We start from the raw sequence: 21,910 nt of genomic DNA, 5'->3' as shown, positions 1-21,910 counted from the left end.
ATTGTGGCGTGGACATCTGTGTGGGGATTTTAAATCTGGTTTCCTAGAAAATAGGCCTGTGGGTGACTGTCCATTTGTCCCTAGCCCACCATAATATTTGGGCTTATTAGGCTATTTAGGCCAAGTACGATCCAGAGGTTTTGGGAACAAGAGCAAACTAATATTCAAGCTGTGAGATGAGAAAAAAGGAGACGGGGAGGGAGGAAGTGTAAAGGTGGGTCTGTGGTTCAGCGGAGCCTGCCTTATCTTCCTGACTGCAATGACGTGCCTCCTACACTTATGCAAGTATAATGTGCAGCCTTTCTCCTCCTCCATGTCCCACACACTCATCAAGGGGATCCCTGGAGCACACTCATCAGCTTCTTCCTCACATTATGGCCCTCCTTTGTTGCACCAGACAGTCTGACAAGAAGAAACTCCGGAGATACGGATAGTATAGCTCATCTCCGGAACTTCATAGGACAATCTGCCTAAGGCCCAGTCTGGATTTCAGGGATTTTGAGATGCTCTGAGCCTTTTGCTAGCCTTCTGCATAGCCTAGCAGTTGCATTATTTCACATTTACATCTGATTCCATGGGAATCAATAGGCTTGAAAGAGGAGGCACACGGCAGAGGATGAGAAAGTCCAAAGAGCATCACGGGTGGCAGCATAGGAGCTGAGGTGAGACCCGGAGTGAGAAAGTACAGAAAAAGGTTAGAGGAGGTCCAGAGAGCAGTGCTACATGGTCTGTTCCACACAGTCTGACTTCTGGGAAAGGCACTTCATCTGGAAAAGGCAGCTAAAGCCTTAGGAAAGTGCATTTATGCAAGTAAATAAATAAAATGATATTTAACCTTCTTCCCAGGCGCACTGTGAGTGTGAATGTTTGCAAAGCTGTGAGATCCTTTAGTTGAAAGGTGCTGTGAAAGTGCAAAGCATTATTAATATCCTTTACCTTACTCATAATAGAGTATGCATTCATTCTGGGGAATTTCTGGACATAAACCAGACAGCTGCAGAATGACATTTCTTGAAAGCATCTATGATTTATTTTGTGCTCTTTAATTCCATTTTGTATTGAACACACATTTGTCATAGGACTGTTGTTCCACTGGGCCTTTTAAGTCTAAAACAGACTTAGGGACCTGATCCTTAGCTAGTATAAATTGGCCCCTGACTTCACTGTAGCTATTTGCTGATTTACACCAGAAGAGGACCTCAGTCCAAATCTTTTAATTGAATTTCCATAGCTCGGCAAGTTTTGGTGTAAAATCGAAATGGTTTTAATGACAGATAAGACTCTCCCTGTAACTAACCGTCTGGCTGGAGTTCTGTAGAATCTCTTTGAGCCACTGGGCGTCAGGTCCTGAGAACGATATTGTTTTTGCAGAAACTTGAGTCTCTGGATAGGTTCCCTGGCCCTGCCTTTTCCATTTTGTTTTAAACACGTTCAGCTTTAGAGTCTGGGCCTGGAAGCCGGGAGGGCTGATGTGGTTCTTTCACGTTGCACAAATTTTTGTGAAAACAAAACAAAAATAGCTTAGTGGATTTGATTTTTTGTAAGAGAGAGAGAGAGAGAGAAGAGAAGCTTGCACTAGCTGAGTGAACATGCTGTTTCAATAGCAGTGCCTGCATTGCTGAATGTCTTGCTTAACCCTTCTTACCGTTGCAAAATCATACTCATAGCTAGGTCTCATCATAACAGGACAACTGTGGCTGCCCATATATATGCCCACACTCCAGTGGGATAGAGAAGGACCATTCATCCATTCTATATGCGGAAAAGTGAGGCAAAGGGGCTCATCTGAGGTGCATTAAACCTGGATTAAATCTGGGCTGAGTCACATGCATACCATCCTTCTAACCTGACATTTTAAGACCTAAAATGTACGCTACAAGGCAACCCATTCAGGGAGCTTTTGAACGATTCATGACTTGAACATAATTTTGGACAGGCTTAGCCAAATGCATCTGGAGGACCAAGCCTTGCTCCTTTAAAGCCCAAGCAGCCACAGCAATATACACCCGGCCAGCACATCTGATTGTAATAGTGTCACTTAATAGTAAAGAAAACCCTCAGGAGATGCATTTTACACTCTTTCTCTGTGACACTGTGAGCAAAGTAGAGTTCTCCCCTGTGCCAAAGTTTCTCCATCTGGAGGAGGAGGATGATGATCATCTATCCAGATGATGGCCTATTTGTTTACTCAAAACATACTGATGCATCTGAATCAACCAACCCATTTGTAGCAGCTGATTCGCTCTGGTCTATTTTCTGACCCCCCCTACCCCCCCCCCCAAAAAAAAAAAATCAGAGAAAAATGAAAATTATCAAAGTTAATCCTGCTACTTTTTAGAAAGGATTTTTTCCCCCTCAATCTGAAAAGAGTTTTTCTGTTGGAAAATTAATTGCTATCTTTACTTTTAACAAAGGATCACCATGTAAACGACATTTTGCTTTAAAATTACATAATGGTAAAACTATTTTTGATTGAGATAGCCCAGAATGTACATCAGCTTCTTGATCTGTGGAAATCTCTGAGGTTTCATCTTTCTCTCTCAATTCAGAACTCTGTTTTGTTTTTGTTTTTTTTCCTTAAAATACTTCCCAAAACATTTCTCTAATAGCTCTAGTTGTAATACTTCTGAAAGACGTCCCAGGGGAGAAATGAAAGTCAGAGACTGGCTGCAAAGGGGACATGGGAAAAGCCAGCGGTTACTTGAGGCCTCGTCCGTTCGGTGCTGATCTCAGCCAGCAGCAGCGCAAGCCCTGGGCGCGCTCGGGTGCGGCAGCGTTTGCACGACGGGTTCCCAGCAAGGAAAAATGCCACTCAGGCAAATAACAGCTTTGCTTATTTACAGCGATGGCAACTGCTGAGGCCTGAGCTTGGGCACAGCGTTCCCCGGCAGTGCTAGGCTGCGAGCCAGCGTCCGGCTCGGCTCCCAGGGCCGGCAATGGGAGCGGGGACCGGTTCCCTTCCGGGGCCGGCGTGCCCGGGGCGGCCGCCGCAGCCCCCCTTCCCTCTGCGGAGATGGCCCCGCGCGCTCTTTGTACCAGGCTGAAACCGTAGCGGTTTGTTTTTCAGTCTGATCTATTTGCAGCGGGGTTTGTGGTTTCTAGTAAAAAAAAAAAAGTATATATACACAAATAAAAAGTAAAATAAAAATAAAAACAGGCGCATTAAATGAGCTCTTTTTTCCCCTTTCCCCTCTCTTCCCTCCTCCTCTTTCTCTCCCTCTCTTTCCCTCCCCTCCCCTCTGTTTTCCTTTCTGTGCCGATGACTGAAAGGCTGTAATTTCAAAGCTGAAGTGGCTTTCCCAGAGCCGGAGGAATGCGCAAGTGCCCGTGGAGCTTTCTGCGGGGAGCTCTGCGGCCGCGGGCAGTGGCCCGCCTGCCGCCCCTGCCCGGCGGCGCGGCCGGGAGGGCCTTGCGCACAGGGGCTGCTTTGGGGCAAGATGAGTTGTGCTCTCAGCTCCATTGACTAATGACTGGTTTTTCACTGATCTAGAAGTGCCAGACTCTGCCCAAAACGCCCGCGGGCCCTTGCTGCAAGGGCTCCTGGCTAGCAAGGTCACCTCTAGCAGGAGGAAAGCCTGAGGGAGCCCAGCCTAGCCACAAAGGTGTGTGATTTGGGTCATGCTGGAAACAAGTCCCAAACCACTGTGTTTGCAGCATGTTCAACAGGGCCTTGCCTTTGTAAGAAGGCCGAGGGAGCATAGGACATACGGGAGAGGAAAAACACTGGTATATGTATAATACCAAGCTGGGGGGACCAAGAAACAAAGCTAGATTCTTGCAAGTTTGTCTGGGAAGAGTTGATTTCAACCCCTCTGTGCCTGTTCTCTTTTGTCATTAGATCCCTCCTATGATGCAGTCAGGAGAACAGGATGGGGCAGTAATATGAATTCTGGCCTCACCAAAAGTAAGTTGTCCCAACGGGAATCACAAATTCTGTAATAAAAGATCAAAATGAGACCATGGGAGAAGATGTGCTTGGCTGGCTTGTGTTATGAGCACCAGAATGGTGGAAGACTTGGGGACAGTCAGTAAGATAAAAGAGAGAGAATTATATTACGAAAAGAAAAAAAAAAATCTACACAAATCCTTTTACAACTGAATCACGTATTGAAGATGATAGCAATTGTTACAATGGAACAAACCACTACCACTTCCAGGATTTGATTAAGGGGCCAGGACTGGATACTCCATACAAAGGTCGACTCCATGTTATCCACCAGCCTGTATTGAGGTGTAATTTTTTAGGGGACAGATATAGACAGCGTGGGCAGATTCTGTGGGTTTCTTACTACTTTTGAGAAAGTAAGATCCTACATATGAAGTCTAGCAGGCCCTTAATAACTAAGTCACTTTGAGATTATCACATGAAAGAGCCCCTAGTCATGCAACAGTTTTTTTGTTTTATTATTGTGTCCCTGAGTTCACAATACACTCTGGGTCATGGGCTGACTTCTCCTTAGAAATATCAGTTCCCTGCCCCTAGAGATTGTATTTAGTTAACATAAGCAGCTGGTATCAGGCCATACTCTCCCCTACTTCCACTGCTGGGGCATATCCCTGTACAGCAGGGCAAGATGGGCACATTTGACTCTCAGCCAGATACTACAGGGTTTGAATAAATGTGGCAGAACCTGGCGGTCAGATTATATTTCATTCGCTTTGCAGCTTTTTGAACTATGTGCACTCTGAATGTGAAGACTATTCCTTGAGTTCCAGTTTTCTGCTATCAGGAATTATATGACTAGGAGGAGCAGATGTCAACATTGACCTGATTTATAGAAATGGCCATGGTATTTTCAGTTAAATGTTTGATTTGATAAAAACAAGTTTTTGCATAAAAGGGTTGATTAAATTTTTTTTCCCATTTCTAAAAGATACTGAAAAACGTTCCAACATGGAAGAAGGTCAAAATTTATACAAAAACATGGATGTAAATTAGGATGTACATTATGTTATAACAAAAGATGGAAAATGAATAAAACATCTACGTAATATTTTTCTTTGCCTAGACTGCATACTTTTTCACATTATAATGAGATTTTTAATAATTATCCAGTGAAATCTCAAAAATATCAGCTTTTAGGATGAGAAAACATTTCCTATCCCAATCTCTGTATTATTCCTGTTTGGTTTGTGTTGTATGTATATTGTTCTCTGTTCATTCCTTCTCTTCTGTTCCTGTACATATAAAATCTTTCCCTGTTTTTACAGGCCCTCCTGTTGCAGGGACGCAAAATGTGAATAAGACAACAGAACAGCAACGGCCCCAACCAGGTAACTGTTGGTTGTGTCCCCACTGCATTTGCTAAGTAATTATATTTGTACTAGACTGGGAGAGTAAACATGTCAAACAGCAAAAATCATGAGCATAGGACAAACGGCAGAGCCATACAGGGAAGTCTCAGAATAATGAGTCAAATATGACCAAGTGGTGACAGCAGTTGTTCCAAACCGTTTCTGTTTTACCCCATTGTCCTTCCCCATTCAAAAGAAACATCCTTGTTTCAGCTGAGTTGCACGCAGTGCCTCGCATCAGTTGCTTTAGCATCTCCTTTGAAGCCTCACAACATGCAGTGTAAGAGATCTTGACGCAGTTCGGGGCACGGAGTTGTTCTTGCTGCCGTGGTGGCGTGTCTGCTCGTTACCTCCGAACCTCTGTTGCAACAGTGTTCAATGGAAGTATCTCCAAACAGAATCGATAGGGCTTCCCCAGCGTCAAAGCAGTCCAAATAAGAAAAGCAAACCCTGCTGGACAGCAAGCAGTCATGTTTCCTGCTAGTTTGCCAAGGGGCTTTTGAAAAGCTAAATACCACCTTCCCTGCTTTGCACAGCTGCTTTCTATCTTTTTTTTTTTCCTTTTTTAGGGAGTTGGTTCTTTTGGCATCAATTCAATCCACGAGCAAATGCTATAGATCCAAATCACCAAAAACAGAGAGAAGCAAATAGAAGGGTAGAGATTAGGGCTGCAGAGGCCCCACAAAAAGAGAAGGAATTCACTCCTAGTAAATGCATTGTGGGGTTTTCAAGAAACACTCAGCCTCATTGGAGCCAGTGATAAAACTCCTGTTACCCTCATTTGTCTGATGCTCTGTTTGCTTCAATGAGGGAGAGCTGGGCAAGCATTTCATTGACCTTAGTGGATACCAAACTGAATTGTTAACAAGTGAATTTGAAAATCCCATCTGCTGTTGAGCTCTTTTTATTAGGAGGAATATATTTGCTTCCGATTTGTTACTGCTATACTCTCACACATGTTTTTTTTCATGCAACTGAACATTCTTGTTGTCACACAAAATGTGTAGGGTATGTCCAAAAGAGATTGTGATCTTTGAAAATGGGCTGCTCTGAAACCAGTGCCAGAACCACTGTGCCATTCTGGATTCCATAAATAATTGGTGGTTGTTTACTTAAAAAGAAATAAGGAACACACCAGGACTGCTCCAGACCCCTAATGCTAGAAAAAGAGGCTGTACAAGTAAAGAAAGAAAGTGACATTTTTTTAGGTTTTTAGAATAAATAATAATGAAGTTTTGTTTCTTTTTCGATAAAACATTTGTTAAAATAGCTTTTGTTCTTTTATGATTATTTTAGATCCCTATCAAATCCTGGGGCCCACTAGTAGCCGTCTCGCCAATCCAGGTGAGTTCAGACCACCATTTTGAAGGCACTCCTCTGTTAGCAGAGGAGTTAGCTTTCTTGTTATCTACCACTCCAGATGGTACTGGATGAGTAGCTGTTGTCCTCTCCTATTTGGGTAAGCTGTCAGGGCCATTGATTTTAGTAGTTGTGGTCTCACAACTGCTTTCAAAAAAATCCTTACAGTAAAGTGAGGAAAGTGGTGCAACATCATCTTTACCTGAACAAAATCACCTTCCTGAAGGCATTTACCCAAAACTAGCATTCCCTAACGACAGCCTTATACAGAACTTGAATTCACGTCTCTCAGATTTGCAGTGTAGGTTAGTTCTCCAATATCTGCTAAGGATTAACACAAGGGAGGGCACAAAACCTCTCTGAAAGTCACAGCAGAATGACTGTCCCTGACTTTTGTGGAAAAGACTTTGAATAAATCTTACTTGAACTAAACAAACTAGTATACTGATCAGGAGCAGTCATGGATATTCAAAAAGCTGGACTACATCATTAGAGGATGACAACTGCAGGCACTTTGTAATGATATTGATGGCAAATCTATCTGCTTATGCTGGAATGGGATTGAATGCTTGTGAGGAAGCATCCTCATAAGGTTCTTTATCTTTGCTGTTAGTATAAACACACGGAATAAAACTAGGAGTCACCTAGTCTGGGGAAGAAATAATCTTATGTAACTCAGATCAACTGGAAAGGAAACTGTAGGTATCCAAGACAATATCCATGGCAAACAGTAAGCAATCAAGAGTTAAAATATACTATGTCAACCATTCAGTGAAAAATTTTGGAGAACAGTATGCTCGGAAAACGTCTGTTTATGAATAGCCCAACGATTTTTAAGGCCAAAGGCGACCATTATGAAATCTAATCTGACCTCAAACTCATAAACAGAACAAAGGGTTGACTAACTTGTTTGCTGGGAATAGTTTATCCATTCCTACGTAAGAGTTGCGAAGGCTTGAAGGAGTAGTTCCCAGTAAAGATCGAGATAGTCCTTCTGTTTCCTGCCTTTGTCTTTGCTTTTAAGCAGGAAACACAATGTCATTTCCTTTCCTTTTTGGCTTGCTCCTTGCAGGGAGCGGGCAGATCCAGCTGTGGCAGTTCCTCCTCGAGTTGCTGTCGGACAGTTCCAATGCTAGCTGTATCACGTGGGAAGGGACCAATGGGGAATTCAAGATGACGGACCCTGATGAAGTGGCACGGCGCTGGGGAGAACGCAAAAGCAAGCCCAACATGAATTATGACAAGCTGAGCCGAGCCCTCCGATACTACTATGATAAGAACATTATGACCAAAGTGCATGGCAAAAGGTATGCCTACAAATTTGACTTTCATGGCATTGCCCAGGCTCTTCAGCCTCATCCCACTGAATCTTCAATGTACAAGTATCCATCAGATATCACCTACATGCCTTCCTACCATGCCCATCAGCAGAAAGTGAACTTTGTACCCCCGCACCCTTCCTCTATGCCTGTCACATCATCCAGTTTCTTTGGAGCAGCCTCACCTTATTGGACCTCCCCTACTGGAAGCATTTATCCAAACCCCAATGTCCCTCGCCATCCCAACGCCCACGTATCACCACACTTGGGCAGCTATTACTAGATGCTTTTATCTTCAAGTGGCCTTTATCAGTCTGGTTGGACACTTTCTTTACTTCTGGGATTTTTTTTTTTTTTCTGGGACCCTTAATGGATAATTGTGGCCTTTCTGGGGGACAGTTAAAACTGGATATTGGTTATTCCTGGATCAAACCTTTTACTTTTGTAACTTTGCCTCTTGTGTCTTGAACTGAGAGATGGATGCTTCTTTGGGCCAGTACTCTGCATTTTCTTTGGGTTTTAATGCTTATGTCCTCTGTAGGAATTGACTATGAAGATTGTTCACCACAACTTGGAATGATGATTAGCATTTTGATCACAGAAATTTTTAAGAATTCAAAGGCTTTTTAGAAGACATAGATCCAACTGTGGGTCGTAGGAAAAGATGACTATGTGGGTTTTTTTCTCGCTTTGGAGAGGGTAGGCAATTTGACCATTAAGTCAGGAGGACCTTGGGCTGCAGGGGACCGCAACTGGAATCTTAGCTTTAAGGCAAATGAGGGGTTTCACCCAACTGGAAATTAAATATATATATATTCATATATATATATATATGTACATGTATATTTTAAGAAGTAAAGGGCATTGAAGGAACTTTTCTAGACTGTACAACTTCATTAGACTGTGTATTAACTCCAGAAACATCAGAGACCAGAACAAAATAAAGTAACCTAATGTCAAGCACAGACATTTCTTGAAAGCAAAAGTAAAGTAAAATAAATGACAGCAGGCCCTTGAGCTCTGCCAGAGTCTTAGGGATCGCTAAATGCTACCGATTCGCGAACGCTGTGCGTTTGTCAGACCGTCATCCAAAGGGTCAACAAATCAGAAGGCAAATTACTGTATAAGTTATGCAGAGTTATTTTTCCCTATATCTCACAGTATTAAAAGAAAGATTAAATAAAACGAGTTGACCTCGGTCACAAATGCAGGTTTGTTTTTCTACTATCAGCTCAGTTGTTTGTGGGTTGTTTTTGTTTTTTAATGTAATTTGTACATCTTTTCAATCTGTACATTTGGGCTGTAGCTTTGTACTTTTTACTAAAAAAAAATTAAAAAAAAAAGACATGAGTAATGTATCTGTTGGAGATAGCCTCAGTGCTGCAATTGGATCCCTAACTGACCCCCAAACTAGCCAGAAACCTTCCAGGCTTCCCTGGGTTTGTCTAGAGTAGAGATTTCTCTTGTATTAGCCTATCAAAATTGTCTGCAAATTAACTTCATTTAGCTAACATGTTTGTATTAAAGCTGATTGAAAACATGCATCAACATTTGAAGCAACTTTTTCAATATTTTATGATTATTTTTCATCAAATCTTAAACTTTGGAAATATCTTGTCCACTTAAAGAAATTCTCAAATACTTCTCACACATCTTCTGAAAACTTTTGCTGAGGGTTTTCACTTAAATTTTAAACATTTTAAAGTATTCAGCCATCTAATTTTGCAGATGTTAATTTGATGATCCGCAAATGGCAGTTTGGTGCCATAAACAGAAGGGTAAACCACAAGCATTTGCGTTTTAGAACAGATGTCTACTGGGGGGGGGGGCGGATTAGACTTACATGTACAATCTATTAGCTAACTTGTATTAGCTGGCAACCGATTAACAGGATCACAAACGTCTAGTCTAGACACAACCTCTGGGACTCTGTGTGGGTGCAAGATTTGGTCTGTGTGCATCCGATTGCAGGACGAGAGCCTAAAACCAGAACATTATAGTCTGCTCATAACTTTAAACAGAAGCACTGATGCCATTATTTAACAAAAAGGAAAAATAAGATCAAGCTAATCAGTTTAGGTCTTAGTGCTTTTGGGATGTTTATAAGTAACATTACTGCAATAATCGCAAAGTTTAAGAAGTATAAAGAAATTACCCATGGAAATGGGGCTTTTGCTACTATATATATGCAATGTACTTTTTGGATATTAAAGTATATATAATTTTGCAAGTAACCTTGGTGTTTTTTAAAAAAATGTGTTAAGTGTTACAATTAAACTGTTGTATAAGGAGAATGATGTAAAAAAATGTGACAAAATAAATGGTGGTTTTCTTCTCTGAGGCATCATATTGTCCCACTCTCTCCCTCCCCTCTCATACTTGCAGATAAAACATGAACTTTGCATCTAAATTAAATTTAGCTAAAAGGAAAACAGAGAATCTCCACAGTAGTAGCAGTGACCATCATCATCACTATAAAATAATATCAACCTCTTATTGCAGGAAACTTATGTCGCTGGAGCCTGCGTTTATCAGGCCTATTTAGGTACTTAACTGAAATGTCTAAATCGGAAACCCATCTATTGTCCATGTGGAGAGAGAGAGAAAAAGAAGTGATAGAGTAGCTGAACCTCGGGGAGGTGAAGCGTCTTGCACAGGGACAGTGGCCGAGCTGGAGGCAGATCCTTGCCCGGCGCTCCGGCACTAGGGACGGCCCCGTGCTGAGTGCCAGCACACGCAGCCTCCCTCAGCCGCAGCTGAGCTAACCAACATCTCTCTGATTTTTCACTCTTTAGGGTCCTCAGCAAGTCAGTGACAGGATGCATATGCAATGCGACATATAGTACCAGGCTGCCTGTCTGCTCATGTTTCTCACCTATCCCCAAAGCCCAGGGAAGGCCAGTGCTCCAAAGCATTCCTGAGACAAGTAAGAGGCTGCACAAACAAGCCCTGCCAGGGAATCTTCTGATTGTGTATAAAGGTCAGGCAAAGGCACTTCCTGTATTTTTGCAGACACACGGTGGTCCTGAGAGATAGCTTGATCTTTCTGCAGATTTGATAAACCTTTAGAAATGCATAACTGCACAAGTACACCATTTCCTTCCTCCACACACAACCTTTTGTTGCTAAGTTTCTAGTACAATAGCGGTCATAGGCTTGATTAGCAAGCCTTTGCTCTGAAAAGCAGCTACCTTCAATAATACATTCAACCACCGCAGATCTGTTCCCTTTGTGTATTCAACCGTAGCTGCTCAATTTAGTCATAAGAGTGAGTGTTTTGTTGCTTATCTCTATATATTGTTTTTCACTTTAGTGTGATCTGGATTCATTCTGGCTATGCCTCATCAATAGAGATATCGAGTACTTGCTTTTAATACAATGTGCCTGCCCAGCTGCCAGCAATAGGCAAATCTGAAGGAAAATTTGAAGACTGAGTTTGCACAAAAATGTCTCAAGGCAGAACCAAAGATTGTCAGAGTGCAAAGATGTTTTTGACAGCAAAGTTTGGCCAGAAGGATCCTTGGTGAAAACACACTTTTGAAAACAACCAACGATTTGAGAAGCATCTGTTTCTGGCTGTCCAGCTTGAAAGATCTTAAAGGACCCTGGCTTGAAGATGGAAGGTGATCGGCAGCATCCTCAGCTCAGGTCCTTTCAGTCTCCTTTGAACTCCTTCTTCACAGTGCTTGCTGATTTTAATCGCTGCTAGGATTTAGCTTTAGATGGAGCTGGCCACCCACTGCAGGCTGCATTCCCACGGAATCTAACTTGGAGCAAGGAGACTTTATACCAGTGTGCCAGACAGCCTCAGACTGGTGAGATGCCTTCCAGGCACCTTTTAGCATTTTCATAAGATCTTAATTTAAATTCCTCGGATAAAGAACAAGTGATAACACACAGATTGGAGCAGCCCATTTCTCCCCCTAGCTATCACGCTGACTTTGCAATGGTGAAAGCTCTAGGGATGTTAATGGCGACATCTTCTCCCTCCCAAACACAAGTTTCTGGGACAAGCTGAGAGAAAATAAACAAGGAATTTGACAGTACTAATGCTACTTTTTGCTTTTCCCAGGAGGGCAAGGCAGACTGAATTCAAGTATTTTAGGCTTATATCACAAAGTTTATAAAACAGATGGTTGGGATCACATGATTGTGAGCTGTGAGTCAACAGGGACAGCAGAAAATCTTTTGCTCTGTGTGGAAGTTTAGAACTCAAACCTCACCAGGGAAACCCTGTTCTCACTGAAATCAATGAGAATTTGGCTATTCATTTCTGGAGATCTACTGTTCACCCAGGATTTGTGTTCTGTTCCAAGTTCAAACATTGCAAAGGATCCCGCTTAAATATGCAAATCTGGAATTAGCTTTTTATTTCACCTTCTATACATAGATACTGCAGCTTATAAAATAGAAACAGCCATAGCTTTACAGACTTGAAACTCAAGCTCCTTCAGCTGCGATCTTTTTGACATTTTTCCCTTTGAGATGTACTTGTCTCTGTGTCTACATATCAGAGGAACGTGGAAAGGGAGAACAGGAGGTACTCTAACTACTTAATTATAGGCATCACATTTAGCACCTAAGAGATTTTTGCTTTCAGTTACACTTTGCAGAAGCCACTAAATCACTCCTTAGAGTCTAGAGGATGGAGCTCCTAGCTTAAGCACTTGTTAGATGCCTAATGCTAGGAGATGTCAAGTCGTTCTTATGTCAAGCATCTAAGATTACTCCCATCTATAATCCTTATATGCCAGGACATAAGCAGACTGCAAGCTGTGACCAAAAAGAAAGGCCCACAGAAGCCATCCTGCACATACATGAGTGGCAAGCTTTCCTCAGAAGCACCTGGAACCGTCAGCTCTCGGGAGACTTGCTCACTGATTTTATATACCCAACAATTATACATTTCAGTCCTGATGTTGAATTTCCAAACAGTTGTGGATTTCTAACATGCATTTAATACTATTTCAGTGGAGAGAGATTTGCCCATTCTGACATCTTCCTGCTAATAAAGAGAAGGGAGTATTTATCATATTACTGCCCAGCAAGTGTCTCAGACTATTCCAGCCCTGATGAGACGTTAAGTAGGTAGGATATTTGCCATGAAACTTCTATTGGTGCAAACATTTGATGTGAAGCTGAACTTAGAATATTTTGCATGCATTTTTAGTGCTCACAATGACAGTAAATGACTATGCCTGAACCTTTATATCAGAAGCACCGATGAGCCTAGCTGCTATTTCCTACCCCTACTGTCAGAAGCAAAGAGTTATTGGTCTGTAAATTCTAGGTAAAGGAACTAGCTTCATTTTATTACAATAGATTTGTTTTTACAAGCTGCTTTGTTATACTGATATAGTATTTTTAATGACCTCTGTGAAATTAGTTTGTTCAAATGCAGCCTGCTTCCAAGCAGAGCAGATCCCCCACATCACACCGACTGTTGCTCCATTTGGTGTTAATTATAGCTGTAGTCTAGAGGCACAGATTGTAGTTTATAAATTTGCTTCAGAGACCCTATTTGTATATGTTCGCACAATACCTAGCATAACTTAACCTATGTGTTATGATTTTCATCTGTAAAAGTAGAAACCTTTGGAAGCAAAGCTCAGACTTTTCTATCATGTTAGAAAAGAGGTAGAAATCCTTGCCTAAGGTCATACAGAAAACTTGTGTATTATAATTTTCATCTGTAGAAGTAGAAATGCTTGCAAGAAAAGCTCAGAGTTTTCTATCATAATAGAAAAGCATTAGAAATCCTTGCTTGAGGTCATACAGAGACCTAATGGAAAGAATTAGAGTTGGATCCCAAGATCCCTGAGCCCCCATACCCTCAATGAGGTTTTAGATCATGCCTATCTCCTACAATAGGGATAGCAAGAAGTGAGAGCTACATGTTCCATATTTCCCATTTCAGGTGAGAGGAGATGCTAACACCGTTTGCTTTCTTTTTACACCTGCCACATAGACAAATTCAGCTCTTCAGTCACCAAGGCTAGCAAACCGACCCCAAGGTTAAATCCACTAAAAAGGAAAAAAAGTAAGGGTGTAGGGGCGCTGAGGCTATCTTTCCTGCCCCAGTAACATCTCTCACTGGACTGGTACTCCTCTTTTACCAGTCCTGGGGCATGAGCTGCATTTGAACACCCTTAGCAAGATGTGCTGCAAGCAGGTGTGTTGATGATGGCCAGGTGTGTTTGCAGCTGAGCAGCCACTTCAGCCAGTATAAATACCTGCACCAAGCAGGCAGCAAGGTTTCTTCTCAGTGGGGCTAGATAGTATGAGTGGGTCTAGCTGCCTATTATCTATGTGGCTGGGAAGCAGGCAGAAATGGGTGAAGAACTGTGTTTTAAGTTATATTTGCTAAAGGCAGAGAAGTACAGGGGCTCTGGTGGTTTGATGCACAGCTATTTGAGCACAAGAAGTTGCTTCTCCCTTTCCAGGAACTGCTGCAAAGTTATTTGCTTTGGCTTTTTGTTAACTTTGTCTCCTGGAGCTGTAAAGCCTGATGCTGGATCTGCTTTACCTTCCCCACTGCTGTAGAGCCCTGTGTGCAAGCCAGAGAAGCCTTGCCTGCTGCAGGCCTGCCTTGGCCGCTGCTGTGCAGGCCGTGTGTGTGGGAAAGAACAGCATCTTCAGCCCTTGTGGAGCGCAAGGTCTGTTTTCAAAGTGTCTTTATATGGCTGCTGGAGGAGGTTGGGCTGTGACTCTTGGTAGCTGGTATTTGAAATAACCTCAGCCTCGCCCTTGGGCTTTCTGCAACCCTCGTGGCTACAAGTGCTTGGCTGTCATGGGGCCTGGGCTGCCGGGAGGGGGTGTCCCCCAGGCTGTGGGGCAGGACGGGGCTCTGAGCAGGCGGCAGCGCGGATGTGCCCGGTAAGGCAGGGCGGGCTGCAAGCGCTATGAAGGAGCGTGGTTTGGCTGGGATTCAGCGTACCCAGGGATAAGCTAAAAATCGGGGGCGTTTCTGCTCAGGGTGAACGCTACTGCAAAATGTTCGAGGCTTTCTGCAGAGCTCTAGCTCCTGCAGCTTGGGGGGGGGGGGGAGGTGACACAAAACTCGGGGGGTGTTTAAAAGCAGCCTTTTCCCCGGGGGGGGGGGGGGCAGCAGCCAAAGCCCCCATGCTCCAGCTCGGCGAAGCCCCTTGGGCCCGGCTGGGGCAAGGGGCCCCTGGCGCTGCCCGCGGCCGCTGGGGGGCGCTGCGCGCGGGGCTGCAGCTGGCGGCGGTGCTCCACGTGATGGGGCGACACGTGATTGGGGAGCACGTGGAGGGGGCACGTGCTTGGGGGGGGTGCTCGGCACGTGGAGGAGGCACGTGCTTGGGGGGGTGCTCGGCACGTGGAGGAGGCACGTGCTTGGGGGGGTGCTCGGCACGTGGAGGAGGCACGTGCTTGGGGGGTGCTCGGCACGTGGAGGAGGCACGTGCTTGGGGGGTGCTCGGCACGTGGAGGAGGCACGTGCTTGGGGGGTGCTCGGCACGTGGAGGAGGCACGTGCTTGGGGGGTGCTCGGCACGTGGAGGAGGCACGTGCTTGGGGGGTGCTCGGCACGTGGAGGAGGCATGTGATTGTGTGTGTGGGGGGTGCCCGGCACGCGGCGCGGGCACGTGCTTGGGGGGTGCCGGGCACGTGCTTGGGTGCTCGGCACGCGGCGCGGGCGCGTGATTGGGGGGGTGCCCGGCGCGCGGCGCTCGCCTCACGCGCCTCCCTGAGGTAATGGTCGCTGCCGCCGTTGAGGCGCCGCGGTCACCTCATGCTCCTGCCCCCTGTAAGTCGCTGTTGCCGCCCCCGCAAGCGGGTTTTACCCCCCTCGTCCGTCCCCACTTTACTGCACCCGGCAGCCAGGTGCCTCCAGGCACTGTGGGCGCCCCCCTCCGGGGCTGTGGTGCCTGGTCCCCTCCGGGCAGGGAGTGGGGTGTGCTGAGTTGGGGGTTAGGTGCCAGTTCTCAGCTTTAAGGATGTGGCCAAGGGCAGCTGTAAGGCTGGCAGGGCTGTGTCTGGGGTGGGAGTGTGGGGGAAACCTCGCAGGGCTATAGGCTGGAGTCTGCTCTTGGCTACAGCGGTGTGGAGGAGCACTAACCATGTAGGGTTTAATGGGCTCAGGTCCCTCTGGTTGTGTTTGTAAAGCTCCCAGCACAGACTCAAAGAGCCATAATTCGGGCTGCTAGACACTGTCAGGTGATATAATGATTTGCAAACATTGCAATGGTGGCAGCAGGTCCTTCGTGTGAGGCTTTTGTAGGCTCTGCGAGATACCAGAAACACTCTGAAATCAGACGGGGCTTCAGCTGAACAGACACTTTTGGGCACAGTTGCAAAACTAACACAGAGCTAGAACTCAAAGCTTTCCCAAGGTGGCCTGTTTTGTTGATTTTTCAACAGCTGGGGAAACTGAGGCTCTAAATGGGGAATGTGACTTGCTTGAAGTTGCAGAACAGAGTTGCAAATGGTATATAGGTCTCCCCAGACCCAGCCTCACTGCTGCTAGCCCACCCCACCTACTGTAGACTGTTAAGGGTGCTTTAGATGCCACTGCAGACATGATGTTTACAGCCCCCAACCCTCCACTTACACATCACCTCTGAATTCATTGCAGTGAATTAAGTCTCCCAACACTTCTGTGAAGTGGCTAAATATATCCAGCTAGTAGAGCTCATGCCAAAAATAAGTCACTAAATGCATTAAACTTCGTGTAATAAAATAAGGAACAGTCCCAATAAATTCTTGCTTTGCTCTTTCAGGATTGCCATAGTTCATGGTGTTAGGTTTGCTGCACTGCCAATGTTAAGTTTAGGGTTACTGCCTGAGATGTGAGCTGGCTCTTTGGTCGATCTGGAGGTAAGGGGTGCCATCCAGCGGCAACAAGACAGAAGACACTTGTGGAGCTCTCGGATCAGTCTGACAGCACTCCTGCGTGGTCTTTAGCATCCTAGCCTGCCTTTGTGGTAGGCTGTCACAACAGAATAGTGCATAACTGCCTCTGAGCTGCAGAACTTGCTTGGGATGCGGTCACCCAGGAGAGCAAGGGCCTCAATACTTTGTGCTTCACGCTGGCTAGTTGATTAGTAATGTGATATGCAGATCGAGATGGGAAGTGAGACTTTCATTTCCAGCCTCCCCTTGCTTGTTCAACTCCCTGGAGCAGGGAGGATTTCTTTCTTTCTCGTGCAGCAGAGAGTTTGTTCAAGCCATAAGCTTCCCCAGGCAGAGGCTTCCACCACAGGAATGTCAACTTGGCCTCAGGAAACATACTGTGTATTCTAGCAGCCACGGAGAGAGGGCTTGAGCCTTACCCACTTTTGTTCCAACAAAATCGTCACAGGGTTATGCTTGATTTAGGGCCAGTGGCGCTGCTGTTGTAGAGGTTCCCCAGGCTGCAGCAATGAGCTGCAGGCACAGATTTACTGGAGGGCATAGGAACTTGCTCTATTCCTATACCTGTGTGGCAGGGGCTCTGTTCACAATCCTTGCATTGTGCTGTGGTTTGTCTCTGCTTGTGCTGGGAACATGAGTTGGGCCAGCACCATGACAGTTCAAGGCAGGGGTGAATTGAAGGGGGCAAAATAAAGGGGGGGGGGAATAAAGGCTCTTCTCAGCTTAATTCGTGAGTGTAATCACATCAGTTTGCTGCCTGGAGAGAGGAAAGAGGATATGACACCTCAGCTGCTCTCATTGGTACTGGGGCTTTGTACACTGCTAACTTGTTTATGGGCGAGTAGTTGAGTTTACAAGGAAGTATGTACATGCAGAAGTTACCCAGGCAGTTGCTGTGTGCTAGTTAGCAGTGGTCTGCCACATTCCTACAATGTGAGTCAGTATGGGTATCTAAACAGTTTGCCAGGGTTTGTATTATTATTATTTAGGAGTCTCTTTTCTACCCATTACTACCAAAGAATTTGTGGAGACAGCTAACTAGCACATGTCAGTTTACTAAAAGCAGTTATTTTAATTCATGGCCCTTTCTCCAGCAGTCAGCAGGATGCCTTATTCATTTGCTGGCAGGAGGGTAAATGTATTTCAGAATGATTGAAATATTATGCACAGCTTGAATGTTTAAAATAAATACAGTAGAAGAAACGTTGTTTGTGAAATGAGAAGATAGATTAAGTTTAGTGTAGGCTCATTATTTCTAAGCCTAGCAGCTTGGCTAGCACTTTCATAGCTAAAGCCTTTAGGACTTAATCCTGCAGTATGTACATGGTCTGATTTCTCTTCATGGTAAAATCACCAGGATCTCAAGTGATCTGAGTCTGTTGGTTAGATCACTGTGGAGACTGCAGGTCTTCCAAGGTTTCCTACTCAAACAGTGTAGCTGAACCAGTAGTAGCAAGTGTGAAAAACTTCACTGACATAATCTAGCATGGATGTGCATTAGTCCTTTGGGGCAAACAGAAGTCTAACTCTGCAGCAGTTTTTGCTTTTTTGGCTAGGCTGTTAGCTTCTGTGCATCCTATTCCACTCCATGAAAAGGACTACTTGTTGCTGCTACAGAATGGGCAGACAGAAGGAGGAGAGAAGCAAAAGGCTTCAAGAATGCTGTGGAGATGTAAAAATGAAACACTGTCATGGGCAGTGTAAAGAAACCAGTCTTTGTTTTCTAGTATCGGGTCTGTGGGTTCCCTCCAGCCGCTTCTGCTCAGCAAGATTAAATTTATTTTCATCCTCTTAACTGAACTTTCTTTTAATGGCAGTAAGGGGTGACAGGCCCCAAAATAGATTTCCTATGGAGTCTGTCCTGAGTGGCACAGTATGCAGCATGTCTCCCGATAACCCTTTTTCCCTGCCCTGGGGCTTTATCTCTCTGGTGACAAACAGCCCTCCCTGGACAGAAAGAGGAAATTCCACTCATTGTTCCCCTGCTGCTGAGGTCTGACTAAAGCGCTCTATCTCCTGCTCGGTGCACCACTACCAAGCGTTTCCTGAAGTGACAATCAGCAGGAGCTTTGTGGGAGGAGCGTTTCATTTCTAGATTCCCATTTAGCTCCTGTGTGATCCCTAAGTAACAGCTTGATAGCTCAGCAATGGCCCCATCAGCTTGGGGTTTGTCACCCTCATTTCTGTTCCTACAGTAGCCAGTATTGCCTCCGTTACAGCAAAATGCATGCCAAAGAGTACAATTGCCCTGCCTGTATTGTGCCAAATGATTGTAGGCAGTATAGCTAGCTGTTGAGGGAGGTATCTCTCAGAAGAGACTGAACAGCAGAAAATAATCTGTGCAGTGAGATCAAGTGTCTTTTATATGAATTGCAGTACTGCTTAAGACTTTTAAACATGGAGTAAAGTCTCCTCACACTTGTGCTGTAGTGACATAGAGCAAAAGAATGAAAAGCTCTGTCATGAAGCACTTAGGCTCGGACTTTGAGACAGCTTTCCAAGGGCAGTGACTAAAAGCACACTGTTTAGAGGTCCTTTCAACTTTGCTGGGGGATGTACACTGGCTCTTGAACAGGTGCTAAGTAGCATTTGATTATCTTCCTAACCCTAATGTCCCAAACCATCTTTCATTAAAGATAATAGGTTTTTTTCCTTTCACCTCATTGCAGGGCTGGGTTGGGCCTTTTGAATGGATTTGCTGGAGGTTTGCACTTTTCCTTGTACAGTGGAGATTGTCTTCCTCATTTCAGTAAGGAGACATCTTGGTGCTTCTCCTCCAAGGGTAAGGGATGTAACTGGTAATTCTTGAATACCTGAATACTGCTTTCCATGAATATTATACACAGCAGCTGTACAGGAAGCTTAATAAAGGGAATGTAGCAGCAACTGAGGAAGAACTATGAGAAGTCTGGCCTTTTGGTTCAGACAAACCTGAGATGACTCAGACTTCAGTTCACTTCCCTGCTCCCTCCCAGGTTTCTGTGGGTGACCACTAATCATTCACTCTGTGCCTTGGTGCACCATATGTAAGTAGAGGATAATAAAACTGTTGTTGCGAACAATCTGAGATACACTATGGTTGGAGAGACTCAGATGCTGTGGTGATTGGGGCTGTAAAAATATCTTTACAGATAGCAATGTTACTTGCAAGACTGCAGAAATGGTATGCTTAATTTATTGGGCAATATCTGAATTACCTTGAATATTTCAGCTGGTAATTCTAGCATTCTATGCAGTCAACCATAGTGCATTCATTTTAGTAATTCTGACACAACATAATGAGAACAAAACTTTGTGCTGACCTTTCCATCTAGAAATGAAGAAGGGTGTAGCAGTGGTGCATAGAAGAGGAAAGATTGATACAGTTGAGAATTGGCTTTTAAAGTGCTTTAGAGACATAATTGTTCTTACCATTGTTCTTTGCACAAAGTACCTTACATCCCATGTTACAGACAGCAGATCTGATAAATATAATGATTTGTTCTGAACCAACAAAGGAGTTGATATGGGATTGGGACAGAGACCTGAGCGCTCCTGGTTCCCAGATTTTGATTTTTCACATTCATTCCATTCATTCACAAAATAACTGTCTTGTTACAATTTGGCCTGCATAATTCTCCCTTTCTTTTAAAATCAATTAGTCCAGCAGCATTTAAAAACACTTCCATTTTACCATAGTGTTGAAAATAAATGAGGTCAATTCCATCACTGGGAAGAGTCCTTCCCCCCCCTCAAAAAAAAAACCAAAAAAACCCCCCAAAACCTCCCTCTATGGTCTGTCATTTGAACTTTCAGCAAAAGAACTGGTTGAAAAAAAACAGGCTGTAAGGAAGTGCGAATTCAAATGTTATTGAAGCTTCTTGTTGCTTTTGAAACTTAAAAATGTCAAATAAAAAATCATACCAGGAAAATGTTCACCACTACTCAGCTGATTTTACACCACTGAGCAGAAGTTGTTTCCTTTAGAGATGCACATTTTGCTGTGATAAGATGAACCATTTAGAACTAGATCTGAAGCCTACTGTTGATGGGAGGCATCTGTGCATCTTTGCTGTATTTTTATTTTAACAAGACCATGCTTCAAAGAAAAGATAATCCTTATTTGCTTTGTTTTTTTCTAAAGATACATCCAGGGAATTTCCTCCCTTCTCCCAGTAGATTGCTCTTTTGCCATGCATGACAATCGGTGTATTCTGGATCTCCCTGCTGTGGCTTGCCTTCTTTCTGGACAGCTGTCTTCAGACACTTCCAGATTTCGCAGGTAGCTAGTCCCTGGGGAAATGGTGAGAAGAGTATCTAGAAGGTGAGACAGGAATAAGCTACAAAATTCCTCTTTTCCCATAGTGGGTCTCTTTGTGCCTCTCCTTGTTCTTTTTCACTTCATTTCCATTTGGTTCTTTTTTCATGAAAAGAATCAAAAGTTTTCACAGAAGAGAAGTGGTGTTTTACCCAGCTCTAGATGCAGCAGTATGGCTGAAGCTGTCTTTTCTACTAGCTTTCTAAGCACGTACCATCCATTAATGCTCCATTTCTGTAGATGTACCAGCCTCAAAGAAGGGATAGTTTTGAAATGTTCAAAAGTGCTTAAGTGTTCTGGAGCCAGAGAGTCTGCTTTCAGAGAGGACTTAGGCAATTAGAGGCATACCTTTTTTGTGTTTTTGGCTCCTAAGTCCCTTAGGTTTTTCAAAGATTTTGCCTTGTTTCCTCTTCATTCTTTCATTCCAACAGCTGTGAATCTTTAACATGTCCTAAATTTTTTTGTCTTTTCAGACCTCTTAGCAGATTTGTTTGCCTCTTGGAACTTAAGTGAGTTGGACATGCCAACTTAGCAGCTTCATAAAATGTCCCACAGGTACAAAAATATAAATTCTATGAAATATATATAGCATAGTTAAATAGCGTTCTGGAGATCACTGCGCTGGTTCTCTGATTTAAGGCTTTTGAGAAGATAAATGCTGTTTTAGAAATAAAATGAACCTGCATGTTTCTCTGCTGTTTTACTAAGTTAAGCCTGTCAAGATTGATTTCATTATGAAGAAAGTTAAATCCCATGAATATTCAGAA

At 44.0% G+C, this 21,910-nt stretch overlaps 1 protein-coding gene across 5 annotated transcripts in view; it reads left to right on the top strand.

Moving 5' to 3' along the window:
* Nucleotides 1-10,313, top strand: part of FLI1 (Fli-1 proto-oncogene, ETS transcription factor) — a 95,267-nt gene extending 84,954 nt beyond the window's left edge. For 4 of the 5 annotated variants that reach the window (XM_067310000.1, XM_013961598.2, XM_013961597.2 and 1 more), the window contains 4 exons: nucleotides 3,839-3,904; nucleotides 5,212-5,274; nucleotides 6,592-6,639; nucleotides 7,727-10,313. In XM_067310000.1, the coding sequence (XP_067166101.1) occupies nucleotides 3,839-3,904; nucleotides 5,212-5,274; nucleotides 6,592-6,639; nucleotides 7,727-8,256 (707 nt within the window). In that variant the 3' untranslated portion in view covers nucleotides 8,257-10,313. The remainder of the gene's footprint in view (nucleotides 1-3,838; nucleotides 3,905-5,211; nucleotides 5,275-6,591; nucleotides 6,640-7,726) is intronic. The other variant, XM_067309999.1, reaches the window with a different exon arrangement.
* The last annotated feature ends 11,597 nt before the right edge of the window (nucleotides 10,314-21,910 follow it).

The sequence above is a fragment of the Apteryx mantelli genome, chromosome 23 (genome assembly GCF_036417845.1).
Source record: "Apteryx mantelli isolate bAptMan1 chromosome 23, bAptMan1.hap1, whole genome shotgun sequence".
Classification (NCBI taxonomy): Eukaryota; Metazoa; Chordata; class Aves; order Apterygiformes; family Apterygidae; genus Apteryx; species Apteryx mantelli.
The sequence above is the reverse complement of the archived record's forward strand: the minus strand, read 5'-3'. Positions and strand labels throughout refer to the sequence as shown.